The 18,592-nt window shown below is 47.3% G+C and overlaps 1 protein-coding gene across 1 annotated transcript in view; it reads left to right on the top strand.

Moving 5' to 3' along the window:
• The window catches only part of LOC133219082 (zinc finger CCCH domain-containing protein 18-like), a gene marked incomplete at its 5' end in the record, with an annotated part of 54,363 nt that overhangs the window by 14,986 nt on the left and 20,785 nt on the right, over positions 1–18,592 (top strand). Inside the window, one exon of the mRNA XM_061366130.1 lies at positions 17,338–17,538. Within this exon, the coding sequence (XP_061222114.1) occupies positions 17,338–17,538 (201 nt within the window). The remainder of the gene's footprint in view (positions 1–17,337; positions 17,539–18,592) is intronic.

The following is an 18,592-nucleotide window of genomic DNA, read 5'->3' as shown; positions in this document are numbered from 1 at the left end:
ACAGGTGCCCTGGTGACAGAAGATACAGAGATGGCAGAGTTACTGAATGCCTTCTTTGTCTCTGTCTACTCTGCCGGAGGCAGTCCTGAAGAGCCCTGTACCGCTGAGACCTCGGATGAAGATAGGTCAATGGAGCGGTCTGCCTTAGTCGATGAGGAATGGGTTAAAGACCAGTTGAGCAATCTGGACATCCATAAATCCATGGGTCCAGATGGGATGCACCCGCGGGTGCTGAGGGAACTGGTGGAGGTCATTGCTAGACCGCTCTCCATCATCTTTACCAAGTCTTGGGAAACTGGAGAGGTGCCTGAGGACTGGAGGAAAGCAAATGTCACTCCTGTCTTCAAAAAGGGCAAGAAGGAGGACCCAGGTAACTATAGACCGGTCAGCCTCACCTCCATTCCTGGGAAAGTGATGGAACACCTTATCCTTGGTGCCATCTTAAGGCATATCAGGGATAAGAGGTTTATGAGGGGCAGTCAACATGGCTTCACCAAGGGGAAGTCATGCTTGACCAATCTCGTAGCCTTTTATGAGGAAATAACACGGTGGATGGATGATGGCAGAGCGGTGGATGTGGTCTACCTTGACTTCAGCAAAGATTTTGACACAGTCTCCCACAGCATCCTCGCAGCTAAATTGAGGAAGTGTGGTCTGGATGATCGGGTAGTGAGGTGGACTGTGAACTGGCTGAAGGAGAGAAGCCAGAGAGTTGTAGTCTGTGGGGCGGAGTCTAGTTGGAGGCCTGTATCTAGTGGAGTGCCTCAAGGGTCGGTACTGGGACCAATATTATTTAATATATTCATCAATGATTTAGATGAGGGAATTGAGTGTACTATCAGCAAGTTTGCTGATGACACTAAGCTGGGAGGAGTGGCTGACACGCCAGAAGGCTGTGCTGCCATTCAGCGAGACCTGGACAGGCTGGAGAGTTGGGCGGGGAATAACTTGATGAAATATAACAAGGGATAGTGTAGAGTCCTGCATCTGGGCAGGAACAACCCCAGGTTCCAGTATAGGCTGGGGAACGACCTGTTAGAGAGCAGTGTAGGGGAGAGGGACCTGGGGGTCCTGGTGGACGACAGGGTGACCATGAGCCGACACTGTGCCCTTGTGGCCAAGAAGGCTAATGGCATCCTGGGGTGTATTAGAAGGGGGGTGGTTAGTAGGTCGAGAGAGGTCCTCCTTCCCCTCTACTCTGCCCTGGTGAGACCTCATCTGGAATATTGTGTCCAGTTCTGGGCCCCTCAGTTTAAGAAGGACAGGGACCTGCTGGAGAGAGTCCAGTGCAGGGCAACTAAGATGATTAAGGGAGTGGAGCATCTCCCTCATGAGGAAAGACTGAGGGAGCTGGGTCTCTATAGTTTGGAGAAGAGGAGACTGAGGGGTGACCTTATTAGTGTATATAAATATATAAAGGGGGAGTGTCACGAGGATGGAGCCAGGCTCTTCTCAGTGGCAAACAATGATAGGACAAGGGGCAATGGGTGCAAACTGGAACACAAGAGGTTCCACTTAAACTTGAGAAGAAACTTCTTCTCAGTGAGGGTGACAGAACACTGGAACAGGCTGCCCAGGGAGGTTGTGGAGTCTCCTTCTCTGGAGACATTCAAAACCCGCCTGGACACGTTCCTGTGTAACCTTATCTAGGTGTTCCTGCTCCTGCAGGGGGATTGGACTAGATGATCTTTTGAGGTCCCTTCCAATCTCTAACATACTGTGATACTGTGAAGGCTGTGATGCCATTCAACGAGACCTGGATAGGCTGGAGAGTTGGGCAGGGAGAAATTTGATGAAATTCAACAAGGGCAAGTGTAGAGTCTTGCATCTGGGGAAGAACAACCCCATGTACCAGTACAGGTTGGGGGTTGACCTGCTGGACAGTAGTGAAGGTTAAAGGGACCTGGGGGTCCTGGTGGATAGGAGGATGACCATGAGCCAGCAATGTGCCTTTGTGGCCAGGAAGGCCAATGGCATCCTAGGGTGTATTAGAAAGGGTGTGGTTAGTAGGTCAAGAGAGCTTCTCCTCCCCCTCTATTCTGCCTTGGTGAGGCCCAATCTGGAATACTGCGTCCAGTTCTGGGTCCCTCAGTTCAAGAAGGACAGGGAATTGCTTGAAAGAGTCCAGCACAGAGCCACAAAGATGATTACGGGAGTGGAACATCTCCCTTATGAGGAGAGGCTGAGGGAGCTGGGTCTCTTTAGCTTGGAGGAGTCTGAGGGGTGACCTCATCAATGTTTACAAATATGTAAAGGGTGAGTGTCAGGATGATGGAGCTAGGTTTTTTCAGTGATGTCCCTTTGAGGTCCCTTCCAACCCTTGGGATTCTGTGATTCTGTGAAACGTGGTGGGATGGCTCCTATGACTGGAGTGTTGGAATGGAAGGTTACAGGCTCTTTAGAAAAGACAGGCCCAGCAAACGGGGAATTGCTATTTATGTTAGTGATAGGCTGGAGAGTATGGAACTCTGTATGGTGACAGGTGAGCAGTCAACAGAGAGTTTGTGGGTCAGGGTCAGAGGGAGAACAGCTATGGGAGACATTACTTTGGGGATCTGTTACAGACCACCTCATCAGGAGGAATCTGGGGATGAAGCACTCTATAGGCAGATAGAAGTAACCTCATGCTCGCAGGCCCTTGTCCTCATGGAGGACTTAAACCATCTTCATATCTGTTGGAGGGATGGTACGGCCTGGCACAAGCAATCCATGAGGTTCCTCAGTTGTGTGGAAAACAACTTCCTCTTGCAAGTAGTAGAGAAGCCAACAAGGAGAGGTGCCATGCTTGACCTCGTGCTCACCAACAGGGAAGGGCTTGTTGGAAACATGATGCTCCAGGGCAGCCTTGGCTGTAGCCATCATGAGAAGATAAAGTTTGAGATCCTCAGAATAGTGAGAAAAGTGTGCAGCAAGCTCACTGCCCTGGACTTCAAGAGAGCAGACTTTGGCCTCTTCAGGAGCCTGCTTAGTAAGGTTCCATGGGATATAGCCCTAGAGGGCAGGGGGACCCAAGACTGTTGGTTGATATTCAAGGATCACCTGCTACAAGCTCAGGACTGTTGTGTCCTAACTAGAAGGAAGCGCAGACCTCCTTGGATGGATAAGGAGCTGCTGAGGAAACTTAGAGGGGAAAACAGAGGCTTACAAAAGGTGGAAGCAAGGACGGGTGGCCTGGGAAGAATACAGGGATACAGGGATGTTGTCTGGGAAGCTAAGCACCAAGATTAGGAAAGCTAAGGCCCAGTTAGAATTAAATTTGGCAAGGCATGTGAAAGATAACAGGAAGGGCTTCTCTAGGTACACTGAAAATAAAAGACAGGCTAGGGACAACGTAGGCCCTCTCCAGAAGCTCTCAGGAGAACTGGCTACCCTGGATTTGGAGAAGGCTGAGGTTCTTAATGACTTCCTTGCCTCAGTCTTCACTGGCAAATGCTCTGACCACACCACCCAAGTCTTGGAAGGCAGACGCAGGGACTGTGAGAATGAAGACCTTAGGCCCACTGTAGGAGAGGATCTGGTTCGAGACCATCTTAAGAACCTGAACTCGCACAAGTTCATGGGACCTGATGAAATCCATCTGCGGGTCCTGAAGGAGCTGGCGAATGAAGTTGCTAAGCCACTGGCCATCATATTTGAAAAAACATGGCAGTCAGGTGAAGTTCCCGATGACTGGAAAAAGGGAAATATAACCCCCATTTTCAAGAGGGGAAAATGGATGACCCGGGGAATTACAGACCAGTCAGTCTCACCTCTGTGCCTGGCAAAATCTTCGACCAGATTCTCCTGGAAGGCATGCTAAGGCACATGAAAAACAACAAGGTGCTTGGTGACAGTCAGCATGGCTTCACTAAAGGGAAAACATGTCTGACCAATTTGGTGGCCTTCTGTGATGGGGCTCGTCGTGGTTTAAGCCCAGCGAGCAACCGAGAACCACGCAGCCGTTCGCTCACTCCTCCCCTACTTCTTCCCCTGCTCCCGGAGGGGTAGGAGGGACAATCTAAAGAATATTCGTCCCAGGGACTGAGATAAGAACAGTCCAGTAACTAAGGTATAACACCAAACCACTACTGCTACCACCAATAATAATACTGATAAGGGAAATAACAAGGGAAGAGAATACAACTGCTCACCACCCGCCAACCGATACCCAGCCTGACCGAAGCAGTGATCTAGCCCTTCCTGGGTAACTGCCCCCAGATTCTATAATGGGCATGTCTTGCTGTGGTATGGAATAACTCTTTGGCTAGTTTGGGTCAGGTGTCCTGTCTCTGCTTCCTCCCGACTTCCCCTCCTCCCTGGCAGAGCATGAGATTCAGAAAGTCAGAGTAAACATTATTTAGCAACAACTAAAAAAATCGGTGTTATCAGTGTTGTTCCCAGGCTGAAAGTCAAAACCACAGCACTGCACCAGCTACTAAGGAGGAGAAAAATGACTGCTACTTCTGAACCCAGGACAGGCTACAGAACTGACGGATAGGGGCAGAGCAGATGACGTCATCTACCTGGACTTGTGCAAAGCATTCAACACTGTCCCACATAACACCCTTGTCTCTAAATTGAAGAGACATCAATTTGATAGATGGACCACTCAGTGGATAAAGAACTGGCTGGATGGCCACATGCAAAGAGTTGTGGTCAATGGATCAGTGTCCAGCTGGAGACCAGTAACGAGTGGTGTCCCTCAGGAATCGGTGTTGGGACCAGTCTTTTTTAACATCTTCGTCACTGACATGGACAGTGGAATCAAGAGCTCCCTTAGCAAGTTTGCCAATGACACCAAGCTGTGTGGTTCGATTAATATGCTGGAGGGAAGGAATGCCATCCAGAGGGACCTTGACACGCTTGTGAGGTGGGCTGATGACAACCTTATGAAGTTCAACTATGCGAAGTGCAAGGTCCTACACCTGTATTGGGGCGATCCCAGGCACAGCTACAGGTTGGGCAGAGAAGAGATTCAGAGCAGCCCTGCCGAGCACTTGGGGGTGTTAGTTGATGAGAAACTTAACATGAGCTGGCTTCAGTGTGTGCTTGTAGCCCAGAAAGCCAACCGTATCCTGGGCTGCATCCAAAGGAGCATGACCAGCAGGTTGAAGGAGGTGATCCTGCCCCTCTACTCTGCTCTCATGAGACCTCACTTGGAGTATTCTGTGCAGTTCTGATGTCCTCAATATAAAAAGGACATGGAATTGTTGGAGCAAGCTAGAGGAGGGCCACGAGGATGATCAGGGGACTGGAGCACCTCCCATATGAAGAGAGGCTGAGAAAGTTGGGGCTGTTCAGCCTGGAGAAGAGAAGGTGTAGAAAAATGACGGGAGACAAGTCCATCCTATAATGCAACTAGTCTCGTTTATTGAACGCTCGGTTACAGGTTATATAGCATCTATAATGAGCTCATTATTGGTTGATTGCTAACTGTCGGCGCCGCCCCTTTTGTGATTAACTTTAGCAAGCTAGACCCTGTTATTGCAAATAGGGACTTTCCAGCTAGCACAAGGGCACAACGACCTTGCCTATGATTGGTTGCCTGGCTATTGCTTACACCTTGCTCTTGTTACTGGCCCACAAGTCGTACGTGCTCTTCATGCCCCCGCTCTCCAAGCCATGTATCAATAAAACTCTCCACAAGAAGGTTGTGTGGAGACCTCATAGCAGCCTTCCAGTATCTAAAGGGGGGCTATAGCGATGCTGGAAATGGACTCTTCATTAGGGACTGTAGTGACAGGACAAGGGGTAACAGGTTCAAACTTAAACAGGGGAAGTTTAGATTGGATATAAGGAAGAAGTTCTTTACTGTGAGAGTGGTGAGGTACTGGAATGGATTGCCCAAGGAATTTGTGAATTCTCCATCCCTGGCAGTGTTCAAGGCCAGGTTTGACAGAGCCTTGGGTGACATGGTTTAGTGTGAGGTGTCCCTGCCCATGGCAGGGGGTTGGAACTTCATGATCTTAAGGTTCTTTCCAACCCTAACTATGTTATCGTTCTATGATTCCCTGTGCAGCTTCTTGGAATGTAGAGTTAAGAGAAGCAAATGGCCTCAGGCTATTGGGTATCCCAGTCTGAGAAAAGGTTTTGGAGCCAAACTCTGTACTTCCATTGTGTTCAACAGGTCTGCCTTCAGTACTACACTGTGCAGCACCACACAGAAGAGGATTTCTCTTCTTGCATGCAGAACATGCACCATACTCCCTCTGTAGTTTTTTTGGACTTGCAGTTGAGTGCCCTGTATGGTAACACTGCGGTGATAAACATTATAGCTCCTTGTTTACATCCCCATTTTTGGTGGTGCAGCTTTCAGCTGGAGTAATAAAACCTGATTAGATGGCTTTGCTTTCATTTCTGCTCCCAGGTAATTTGGGAAGTTAATGATAATAAAAACTCTTCACAAACCAAAGCAGCAAAACTTCTCAGAGTGCATTTCTGTTGACTGGATTTTTCATTAGTCTTCATGATTCTTGAAGTTCTGCCTCTGCTTCCACAGTAAAAGGAGAAGGGTTTAGTAACCCTAAATCAAGATGAAAGGCATCGAGTGACTCAGATGTGGATCTCAAGGAATGTGTTTGGCATTTCAGAGATGGAATTACTGGAAAGATCTCCCACACTGGATTTTATTAAAACATTGCAAAGTCTGGGGCAGAATTGCTGCATGCAGGTACCTCTCATTTAGAGGAGGGTCTCAAGGTATCAAATGCTCAGCCCTTAGGGTAGATCACATCTAGGATATGTTTATCTACCTGCTGTGATGATTTCATACTGCAGGTTCAGATTCTATCTTCACTATTTAATTTCAAAGCCTCTCCCCATCAGGCTTTGAAGAAATTTTTTTAAGCAACTGATAACTCTGCTTTAGACTGAAATGTCTTGAGAAAAGCATATCCTCTGCTAATACATCAATTAGCCCTGGCTCCAAGGTTCATCATTTCCCATCATAGCTGCACATAGGTGGCTTTCAGGAGCTGTTGTCCATCTCCAGCCACACAAGTGACTTTATTGTGCCAAGATGGAAAAATCTTCCAGTGTTCATGGATGCTGCTGGAGTTCATTTTGCAGCAATTGCAGGTCCCTTCACAACTGCCTTGACACATGACTCCAGTCCATCCTCGAGTCTGCTTCCTCTGGAAAATTCCACTGACACTGAAGAAAAACTGGTGGTGCTAACACAGTGCTTGCTTTCCTGCAAGAAACAAAACAGCTTTTAAATCAACAGTGGACTTTCCTCTTTCAGAAAACTGAGCTGTAACTGCCAGCCAAAACAGTAGCCAGGCTGACGTCACCAGTGATTGTGGGTGATAAGGTTTGCTTTACCTGTGGGAGCTGTCCCCCACAGGGAGGGGGGAAGGAAGGAAGGACTTTCCCCAGGAAGTTTATTTTCCCCTCTTAAGATTAGAAATGCTTTGGTGTCATTTGCATAATACTTGAGCTATGCGGCTCTGCTTTTCCCCCTCCAAGTTCTTGTTGAATTCAGTGACATACTTCATCCAGGGGTTATTGAGAGCCAGAGCACGTGTGGTTGGGAGCTGGCTGACCTATGCTGTGGTTTGCCTTGCCAGCTGGATTTGCCTTTGTTCCTCCTCTTGTTGCCAAAGCCACGTTCAGCTTCAGTTCTCCACTTGATTGCTGTAATTAAATTCCAACCAAATATGCATTAACATGTTCATTCTGAAAAATAAAGCATTTAGTTATTTTAAGGTTGAAATGTGAGTTGATCTCCTAGCTCACCACCCCGAAGTAAACAGGTGACTTCTTTCCCTCCTCTGTTCATCATGGGTCAGCTCCTGCACTTGTTCAAACCCTGCTATGGGCTGGTTGGACACGTCAACCCAGCAGCAAACTACTTTTATTTTGTTTCTATTGAATTAAGGAGTTGAGTTGGCACCTAGAATGCTCCAAAAAGAACCAGATCAACCACAAGACAAGAAGGAAAAAATTCCCCAGTTGTAAGAGTGAAAGTGAGGAGAAAGCCTCCTGCTTCTCAGGATCAAATACATCACTCAACCCACCCAGCAGTGCAGCATCAGGAGCAGCTATGGGATTCAACATAGCTCTGGGCAGCCTTCCTGCTTGATCTGGGCTGGGAGCCACAGGCAGGTTGCCTGCTGCTGCTTCTCAGTGAGCTTTCCTCTGTGAGCCTTACAGCTTCCTCCACTTTCATCCCAGCAACTGCACAGTATCAGTATGTGGCAGTAAATGTGATTGAAACACTGTTTTGTGGACTGCCAGCCTCTAGCAGTCTCTGGTGAAACTCATACAGGCTGTAACTGAGATGTTAGTCTAAGGTAGATGGCGAGCATCTTGGCAGTTGCTCCAGCTTACTGTCAGTTCTGACTCCTGAATTACACTGGAGGAGACGAGCCAAACAGCATCAGATAGCAGTCCCCCATATTAAGTTGAACAAGTTTATTTGGTGATGCTACATGTTTGGCACGCAGGTAGCTCTTGAGGGAAGACTTTGAAAGTGTCTTAACATGAGCATCATCTTTTTTTCTTGGCTATAATATGGTAATATATTTACTGCTGCGTCAAAAAGCCAAAGAATATCCAGAAATGACGCCTTCTGTTGTAGTTTCCCTGGGGTAAAAACCTTTCCTTCAGAAAGTGACTTCATTGAGAAAGAATTGCATCAAACCAGGTAATAGGTGCAAGTGCTGAGATTTGCTTTCCTAGTCATCTTTGCTCCAAGCTTGTGCCTAAGTTATATTGTTCAGTGTAAGTTGTTCCCATGTGGGGTTAGAGCTGAGGTCTAGTTCCCAGGATGTGCTGCTGTTGGATGTAAATGTGGGCAAGTTGAGTTTTTTTGAGAGAGACACACAATAAATTCTGTGGGAGACTTTTCTTTCTGAAAACTATTGCAGGAGAGTTGAGCCTGGAGAGGGGCAAAGGCATTTATTAGTTGTTGGCTTTCATGTTTGTCACCTTGGACGCTGCAGTGAAAAGCTGCTCAGCAGGCTTTATCCCGATCTTGAGATGGATGCTGCCTGTGCCAGTATATTCCCCCTGTACCTCCCAAAGCATGCAGACTGTGGTTCCTCAGGAAGGGACATCAGAGTGGGATGTAGTCTAATGTTATTCATGAGCATCTGTCCTGGGTTTAGCAGCAGCAGTCATTTTTTTCTCCTTCTTGGTAGCTGGTGCAGTGCTGTGTTTTGACTTTCGGGCTGGGAACAAAGCTGATAAAAATGATGTTTTGGTTTGGCCAAGGACTTTGTGAGCCTCATGCTCTGCCAGGGAGGAGGGGAAGCCGGGAGGAAGCAGAGACAGGACACCTGACCCAAACTGACCAAGGAGGTATTCCATACCACAGCATGTCATGCCCAGGGGGGGGGGAACTGGGAGTTTGCCCGGAAGGACAGGGGGGTCTGTCGGGTCGGCCTCGTTGTTCGGCGCGTGGTATTGTACTCCTTTCCCTTGCTATTTTCTCTTATCATTGTTGTCGTTGGTGGTAGCGGTGGTGATTTGTATTGTACATTAGTTGCTAGACTGTTCTTATCTCAGCCCGTGGGAGTTGCATTCCTTTCGATTCTCCTCCCCCATCCCTCTGGGAGCGGGGGAGGGGGGGGCAGCCCCTGGGGAAGGGCTAACGTGGGCCTCGATTGCTTCCAGCCTGGCACCACTCACTGGGAGTAAGTGCACAAGTTGTCTGGCTGGGGTTAAACCACGACAGTTCTTTTTTGGCGCCCAACGTGGGGCTCAAAGGGGTTGAGATAACAACAGATCTGACCGGATTAATAGTCACTCGTCACAATGCTGATTTATTGGCTCTCAAAGTTGTTCCTCTTGATGTCACAGCTTCAGAATGTTGTAACTTACTTAGATCTGGTATTTGCTGTATTAGTGTTTTTCAAGTGTGGGGCTTGGGCTAAAGTTCTTGTCTCATTGTACTTTATGGTAATGACTTGTAACACAATAGAATTATTGATCATGAAACTTATCTGGCTTATGTTCCCAGTATGGTCACCACCCTTATACTTTGGGAGGTATATAATAGAATTGCTTAGCAATTACACATATTCTTTCTCCTTCTCGGGTGGTCAACCTGTGAAGGAGGCATTCTTTTACCCTCCCAGTCCTCCCCCCAGAGCATTTACAGCATCATTTGAGAGATTTGAATGGCCTCTTAATGCTGTTGAGACTTGTTTGCTGATTGTGATGGGGATCACCATGTTGGCACGTATACAAAGTGTATTTTGCCCACAACTATTTCATCTGTTTTCAAAAGTTAAGCAGAGTCAGGTTTGGGTCTTGTCTGGGGTTAAACAACAAAGTAGGAGGACCAAGAGATTTTCTCTGAGGCTGGACAGCCATGAGTGGCAGGGTGTGTGGGACAGTATGGGCAAGTATCTAGGTCAGTGGGCCCCTCCAGTACTTTGGAGTTTCACCACCGACAACTGCAAAATCCAGAAGAATTAGTAAAACACTTAAATGAGGTATGCGGTCATTCTGGCCATACCAGAGACGGACAAATCATGGCAACGTGCTGGGGCTTGGCCTATGCTTACAGGGCCATGTTCAATGCTTTCCAGCACCTTCAAAAGGAAAAAAAAGTCGCTGTATCTGAGGGCAAAGCAACAGTCAGTACAGTTACTCCAGCTACAAGTACAGTCGCTACTCAAACTTTGGCTGCAGCAGATAGCACAGCTACCCCAGCGGCAAGTACAGCAGCTACTCAAACTTCGACTGCAACAGACAGCGCAGCTATCCCAGCTCCAAGCACAACAGCCACACCACCCCCAGCAACAAGTACAGTCGCTACTCAAACCACAGTGATAATCACTGCAACTAAACCAGAGGACCAATTCGTACCAATATCGGTTGCCCCTGTACACAAGAGAAAAAGCAAAAAGGAGGCAGGAAGGTTAAAGCAAGATGAAGAAACAGATGTATCCACTTCTCGATCCAGAACCTGATCAGGAGTCATCATCACATGATGAAGAAGAAGAAGGAGAGGTGACTTCTCGACTTCGGACCTCAACCGAGCTACGGAATATGCGAAAAGATTTTACCCGTCAACCAGGGGAGCACATCATCACCTGGTTGCTCCGATGCTGGGACAATGGGGCCGATGGTCACGAACTAGAAGGTACAGAAGCCAAGCAGTTGGGATCACTTGCTAGAGAAGGGGGAATTGACAAAGCAATTGCAAGAGAGAAAAAGTCCCTCAGTCTTTGGAGGCGGCTCTTGGCAGCTGTCAAAGAAAGGTTTCCATACAAGGATGATGTTATGAGTTGTTCTCCCAAGTGGACTACTATAGACAAAGGCATCCAGTCTCTGAGAGAATCAGCCATCGTAGAGATGATCTATCACATCGAGCCGAATAACTGGGATATACCCATAGATCCAGATGAAGTCGAATGTACACGACCCATGTGGCGAAAACTTACACGGAATGCACCATCATCATATGCCCATTAATTGGCAACAGTAACCTGGAATGACATAGTACCACCAACAGTGGTTGAAATGATTCACAAACTCCAAGAGTTTGAAGACAGTCTCACCCCTTTCATCATTTCAGCTGTGGAAAAACTGTCCCAGGATCTCAAACAATTGAGGGACGATATATCTGACTTATCCAACTCCTCGCGTGTACCAACACACGTTTCAGCTATTAACAAAAGGCGTCCCACTGTTCGAGAGAGGAGATACAAGAGGTATACGCCACAGTCTACCCTATGGTTTTACCTGCGCGATCACGGAGAAGACATGACAAAGTGGGATGGAAAACCTACTTCAGTTTTGGAGGAATGGGTGAGTGAATTGAAAAGAGGAGCAAAGGCCAAGACTGATCATCCCATGAGAGCTACGGCTTCAGTCTCTGGTGAGCAGTTTCCCAGGTGGAGTGGAAGAGCTGATTTTACTCCAGCTCCTGTGATAACTATATATAATCCCTTCCAACATGACTCAAGCGTCCAATCCTGTGATGACTATTAGAGGGGCCCTGCCTCCAGCCAGGTGGAGGTAGGGGGACAATCGGATTTACTGGACTGTGTGGATCAGATGGCCTGGCACATCAGTCCCACAGAAGTATAAGGCTCTAGTAGATACCGGTGCACAGTATACCCTGATGCCATCGAGCTGCTTCAGAAGTGATTGGCACCGAAGCACAGCTCCTCCTGGCACCCCAGTTGCCCGTGCTGGGCTGGATGTTCAAAGGCAGGGTCTCCTCTACACATCATGCAACTGATGCTACATGGAGTAAATGGGCTGCACTAATTACACAACGAGCTCGAATAGGAAATCCCAGTCGTCCAGGCATTCTAGAAGTCATCATGGACTGGCCAGAGAGCAAAGATTTCGGAATGTCACCAGAGGAGGAGGTGATGCATGCTGAAGAGGCCCCACCATATAATCAGCTGTCAGAAAGTGAAAAGCAGTATGCCTTGTTTACTGATGGGTCCTGCCGTATTGTGGGAAAACATCGGAGATGGAAGGCAGCTGTATGGAATCCTCGACGACAAGTTGCAGAAACTGCTGAAGGAGAGGGTGAATCGAGTCAGTTTGCTGAGGTGAAAGCCATCCAGCTGGCCCTGGACATTGCTGAACGAGAAAAGTGGCCAGTACTTTATCTCTATACTGACTCATGGATGGTGGCAAATGCCCTGTGGGGGTGGTTGCAGCAATGGAAGCAGAGCAACTGGCAACGTAGAGGTAAACCTATCTGGGCTGCTGCACTGTGGAAAGATATTGCTGCCCGGGTGCAAAACCTGGTGGTGAAGGTACGTCATGTAGATGCCCATGTACCCAAGAGTCGGGCCACTGAGGAACACCAGAACAACCAACAAGTGGATAAAGCTGCTAAGATTGAAGTGGCTCAGATGGACTTAGATTGGCAACATAAAAGTGAATTATTTTTGGCCCGGTGGGCCCATGACACTTCAGGCCATCAGGGCAGAGATGCAACATATAGATGGGCCCGTGATCGAGGGGTGGACTTAACAGTGGACACTATTGCCCAGGTTATTCATGAGTGTGAAACATGTGCTGCAATTAAACAAGCCAAAGGGTTAAAACCTCTTTGGTATGGAGGACGATGGCTGAAGTATAAATATGGGGAGGCCTGGCAGATTGACTATATCACACGGCCACCAACCCGCCAAGGTAAGCGCCATGTGCTTACCATGGTGGAAGCAACCACCGGATGGCTGGAAACGTACGCTGTGCTCCATGCCACTGCCCGGAACACTATCATGGGCCTTGAGAAACGCATTTTGTGGCGACACGGCACCCCAGAGAGAATTGAGTCAGCCAATGGGACTCATTTCCGGAATAACCTTATAGACACTTGGGCCAAAGAGCATGGCATTGAGTGGGTATATCACATCCCCTACCATGCACCAGCCTCTGGGAAAATTGAAACGTACAATGGGCTGTTAAAAACCACACTGAGAGCAATGGGTGGGGGAACTTTCAAGCATTGGGATACACACTTACCAAAGGCCACCTGGTTGGTCAACACCAGAAGATCTGCCAACAGGGCTGCCCCAGCCCCATCAGAACTTTTACGTATTGTAGAGGGGGGCAAAGTTCCTGTGGTGCATATGAAGAATTAGCTGGGGAAGACAGTTAGGGTTATTCCTGCTTCAAGTAAAGGCAAACCCACTCGTGGGATTGCTTTTGCTCAGGGACCTGGATACACTTGGTGGGTAATGCGGGAAGATGGGGAAGTTCGATGTATACCTCAAGGGGATTTAATTTTAGGGGAAAACAGCCAATGAACTTAATTGTATGTTGTTGCCTGCTGTGTAATACTTTAATAGCCCATCAACCAGATGTCTTAAGGCCACCAGTGACTAGCCCTGACTTCCCTTCAACCATCATCCCAACAGAGAATGAACTTTGATAGAACCAGACAAATTCTACAATAAGGGAACGATCAGCATCAGCAGGCAACGACCCAATAGTGCACGCAGCCTCTCCTGTTCTGAAAGACTGTTACAAGAGATGGAGCCTGACATCATGGACCAGATGGACTCAGCAGCTTTATAAGGATTAGTCTATGCACTAAGATAGAAGTGCACTGAGATCAGAGTGATGGTATATTGAAAATGCGGGATCTGAGCATGACGTGAATGGTATGGAATAAGGGGTGGATAATGTCCTGGGTTTAGCACTAGCAGTCATTTTTTCTCTTTCTTGGTAGCTGGTGCAGTGCTGTGTTTTGACTTTCGGGCTGGGAACAAAGCTGATAAAAATGATGTTTTGGTTTGGCCAAGGACTTTGCGAGCCTCATGCTCTGCCAGGGAGGAGGGGAAGCCGGGAGGAAGCAGAGACAGGACACCTGACCCAAACTGAGCCAAGAGGGGGAACTGGGAGTTACCCGGAAGGACAGGGGAGTTACCCGGAAGGACAGGGAGTTGCATTCTTTCGATTCTCCTCCCCATCCCTCTGGGAGCGGGGAAGGGGGCGGCAGCCCCTGGGGAAGGGGGGGGACTAACGTGGGCCTCGATTGCTTCCAGCCTGGCACCACTCACTGGGAGTAAGTGCACAAGTTGTCTGGCTGGGGTTAAACCACGACAGCATCCTTGCATGGTGTGCTCTTTCTCCTTTCTGCTGCTATCTATCCTGGAGAAGCTATGGCTGTCCTATCCCTGGTAGTGGTCAAGGCCAGGCTGGACGGGGCTTGGAGCAACCTGCTCTAGTGGAAAGTGTCCCTACCTGTGGCAGGGGGTTGGAACTGGATGGACTTTAAGGTCCCTTCCAACCCAAACCGTTCTGTGATACTGTGATTCTATGTTGGATGTTCTCAACCTTCTTTTTCCTCCTGCTTTGCACTTAGCTGCTTTGGTGATACTCCAGAGGTCAAGATGGCTTCAAAATGAGTTTGTACTACATCTGCTGGAACAAGATCTTGACCCTGGCCACAACTACTTAGTATTATCAGAGTATAAATAATAAGTCCAGTCTGTCCCAACCCCATATTCAGAGTCATGGTCTTCCTCCATGATTAGATACTCAGATATAATTGTCGCTGTAATATGGAAAACTAGACCAGTCCACTGCAAATAACGTGCTGTGTTAAATAGCATGCATTAGAGCAGTGCTGGTGTCCTGGGTTCAGCAGTAGCAGTCATTTTTCTCCTTCTCAGTAGCTGGTGCAGTGTTGTGTTTTTGGCTTTCAGCCTGGGAACAACACTGATAACACCAATGTTTTTAGTTGTTGCTAAGTTATGTTTACTCTGATCAAGGACTTTCTGAGTCTTATGCTCTGCCAGGGAGGAGGGGAAGCCGGGAGGAAGCAGAGACAGGACACCTGACCCAAACTAGCCAAAGAGGTATTCCGTACCACAGCATGTCATGCTCAGTACAGAAACTGGGGGCAGTTACCCAGGAAGGGCTAGATCACTGCTTCGGTCGGGCTGTGTATCAGTCGGCGGGTCGTGAGCAGTTGTATTCTCTTCCCTTGTTATTTCCCTTATCATTATTATTATCGGTGGCAGCAGTAGTGGTTTTGTGTCATACCTTAGTTACTGGACTGTTCTTATATCAACCCTTGGGAATTAAATTCTTTCGATTCTCCTCCCCATTCCTTCGGAAGGGGGGGGAGTGTGCTAGCGGCTGTGTGATTCTGGGTTGCCATCTGGTCTTAAACCATGACAGCTGGAAAGGATGATCAGGCTGAGTGAAGATGCTGGTGAATAATGCTGAGCCATAACCCTGCTTGGGACTTTCTTACTAGGCAGTCAGCAATTTTGTGTGCTAATACATAAGTGTCCTCTTCTGAAGCTGGAATGAGATTTGTGGGATGGGTGAATGTCAAAGAAGAGTTTCTTCTTCCATAAAATTCTGTATATACCAGGATAGATCTGGGACAAATTGTAAAATTGCTGTAGTTATATCTGAAAAGACAGGAAAAGAGTAGGATACTGCACCAGTCTTTAAAGTCAGCATGTACAGGTTCTGGAAGAGGTGAGAGGCCATAGGAGTTCTGTGTTTTATTACTGCTGAGTGAGGAGCAGATGAAACTTCTTAGTGACTAGTGAAGCCTTCAAAGGGCTCCTAATGAAGAGCTTTAATTATCCTCTTGTCTGTTGAAAAAGTGTTGTGGCAAGAAACTCAGTCCATAGGATTATTATAAAACTTGGAGGTTGCTTTTTTATCTCAAAAGGTAAGGGAAGTTGAATGGGGAGTGGTTGCTTCAGTCCTGTGGTACTGGCTGAACCCAGCGATTTCCTCCCCCAAATTCTCAGAGCAAGCGAGCTCATTATTTTGAGAAAAGGAATAAAGGCATCATTACTGGTAATTTGATGAGCACAGCAGGCTTCATAAACCTTTAAGCTAGCACAAAGTTTGCCTAAAACCCAAGGGGGAAGGTTATAAGCTGGTAACTGAACAGACAGGTAATTGTACAGGTTAGAGTGAGGGTAAGGAAAAATCCCAAGTTAAATCATCCATAGATAAGAGAGGTAATAAAGTCTAGGTCTGAAGAAACTAATTTATCCTGGAATAATTAAGAAAGTATCTGGTGCAGATGCTGAAAAGTTAGCCCTGAATTATTTTCAGAGGGTTGTAGGGGAGAAGGGAAGCCCAGAGAACCAAAACAAAAAGGGAAATGCAAGTAGAGCCCTTTAAAGGGAAGGGAGGAGAAGGAGGGTATTTAGCCTGACTAGTCACATCCTCATGGTTATCAACAGGAGAACACATGTTCAGTGGTGCTTGTAAGCACATAGAGAATAATATGGTGATAAAACACTCATTATGAACTGCTTTATGCTTAGTTGATGAGGTAACTGTTCCTTTTGTAAGAGTAAAAACAGATCAATGTGTCTTGACTGTGGTAAGGCTTGTGACACAGGTTCACTTATTTTCTGATAAGGGAACTGTAGAAGAGTGATTCAGGCCAAATCTCTTAGTGCCTGCTGGTTGTTTCCAGAAGTTTGCTGTATCAGATGCACACTCAAGGTCTGTCCTTAGTCTAGCTCTGGTTAGTATTTTCATTGCACTGGTAGCTGCCTACCAGGTTTGGATTGCTCCAGCTCTAACTACTTGGCATAAGTGTAGGGAGAATCAGATTTCCTGTTCCCTTCCCTCTTGTGCTCACTCCTTGGAGGCCAAAAGCCAAAGTTGAAATCAGCTGGCTTGGTCAGTACAACAAAGTAGTTGACAAAACTCACAGGTAGTGTTGTTTTGATAGGCTTGCAGTCACTGATTTGCAGCATGATAGCTGCTCTAACACTTCATCACCCCAAAATGATGCTGAATATTCTGCAGTGGAGGTTAAGAGCTAGTACTGGTATAAAGGCCTGAATTCTGAGATGTTTTCCTGGTTCTGTGTTTCTATTAGCCTTACTATATTTAAATAAATAAATAAATAATCAATCCTAGCTACTTCTCTTTGCTTTCCAGCCGTCAACCTGAGACACCAAAGAAGGAGAAGGAGGCAACCACACTTACCACCACTCAGTCCAAGAGAGCAGATGAATGGAAGGACCCCTGGCGCCGATCCAAGTCTCCCAAAAAGAAGCTTGGTGTGTCTGTCTCTCCCAGCCATGTGCACAGGTGCCGAAAAACCTCTGCTTCTTCAGCATCTGCTTCTGGCTCTTCAAGGTGAGTGAAGGAAAAGAGCATGTCACATCTGACTCATGTTAGTGTGTCAGGGAATGCGACATGACGCTTTCTTGTCAGTGGAAGATATTGAGATGTTTGGGAAAGCAGTGTAAGACTTGCTGCTCAGTAACAGCTATGGAGACCAGAATACAGGTAGATACAGGTAGTGAGATGGAAGTCAAAGGGGGTATGTAACTGTGGGTGCTGTGCTGTGATCTGTTGAAGACTAAGAAAGGTCCGTGGAAAAGTCACTCTTCAGGTAAATTAGACCTGGTTGCAACCCAGATGATTAGTAACTCATCTGGATGACAACTGACCTTAATAAGAGTGGAAAGAGCTGGAAACTGTAAACATTGGAGCCTATTTGCTCTAGGAGTATTGGAGGTATGAGGTGGGCCCACTCCAGGAAGAGCATGCTGATGCTACTGGGGAAAAACTAGGTTTGTGGAGGCTCAGCACAGCTTTAGAGGGCTGCAGTGGAGCTCAGAAACCCAAGAGGTATGAGCTCAATGAAAAAACACCTTTCAGAAAGAAGCACCCTGAATCTAGGGGAGTTTTCTTTAAATGCTTGAACTTGAAGCTCCGGGGGGGGGGGGGGGGGGAGGGGGGAGGAAGGAGGAAGGAAGAAGGAGGAAGGAGGAAGTATAAGAAAGGAATGAGGAGCATGCTGAATTGAAGATATTGATCTAAAAAACCAAAGTCCTCCTGAAGTAGATAGCTTTTTCTTGCTGGGATCACTGCACCTGAGAGTTTTCTGTTATCTCCTGTGTGACCTGACCTACCAGGGGATCGTCTGGTGTAAAGGCATGAGGATGTGTGGAAGGAGTTCCTGAAAAGGGATAGAAAATCAGTAGCTAAAGGAGGGGAGGCTTATTCAAGGGCACAAAAGGGGTAGCAACAACAGGATCCTCTCTAAAAGAAAGGATGGAGGAGAGGCTGTAGTCCTGATAGGTCACTGTGGAGAAGGCAGGTAGTTTTTGGAGCAGTGTTTGAGAACTTGGAAAGTGCACTGGAAACAAGACCTTGGGCTCAGAGGACTTCTTGAGACATGTTT

This window comes from Neopsephotus bourkii, unplaced genomic scaffold (genome assembly GCF_033783945.1).
Source record: "Neopsephotus bourkii isolate Nb327-2 ecotype Australia unplaced genomic scaffold, CSIRO-AGI_Nbou_v1 NB_1307, whole genome shotgun sequence".
Lineage (NCBI taxonomy): Eukaryota > Metazoa > Chordata > Aves > Psittaciformes > Psittacidae > Neopsephotus > Neopsephotus bourkii.
Note: the sequence above shows the minus strand (reverse complement) of the source record. Positions and strands in the feature narration are given on the sequence as shown.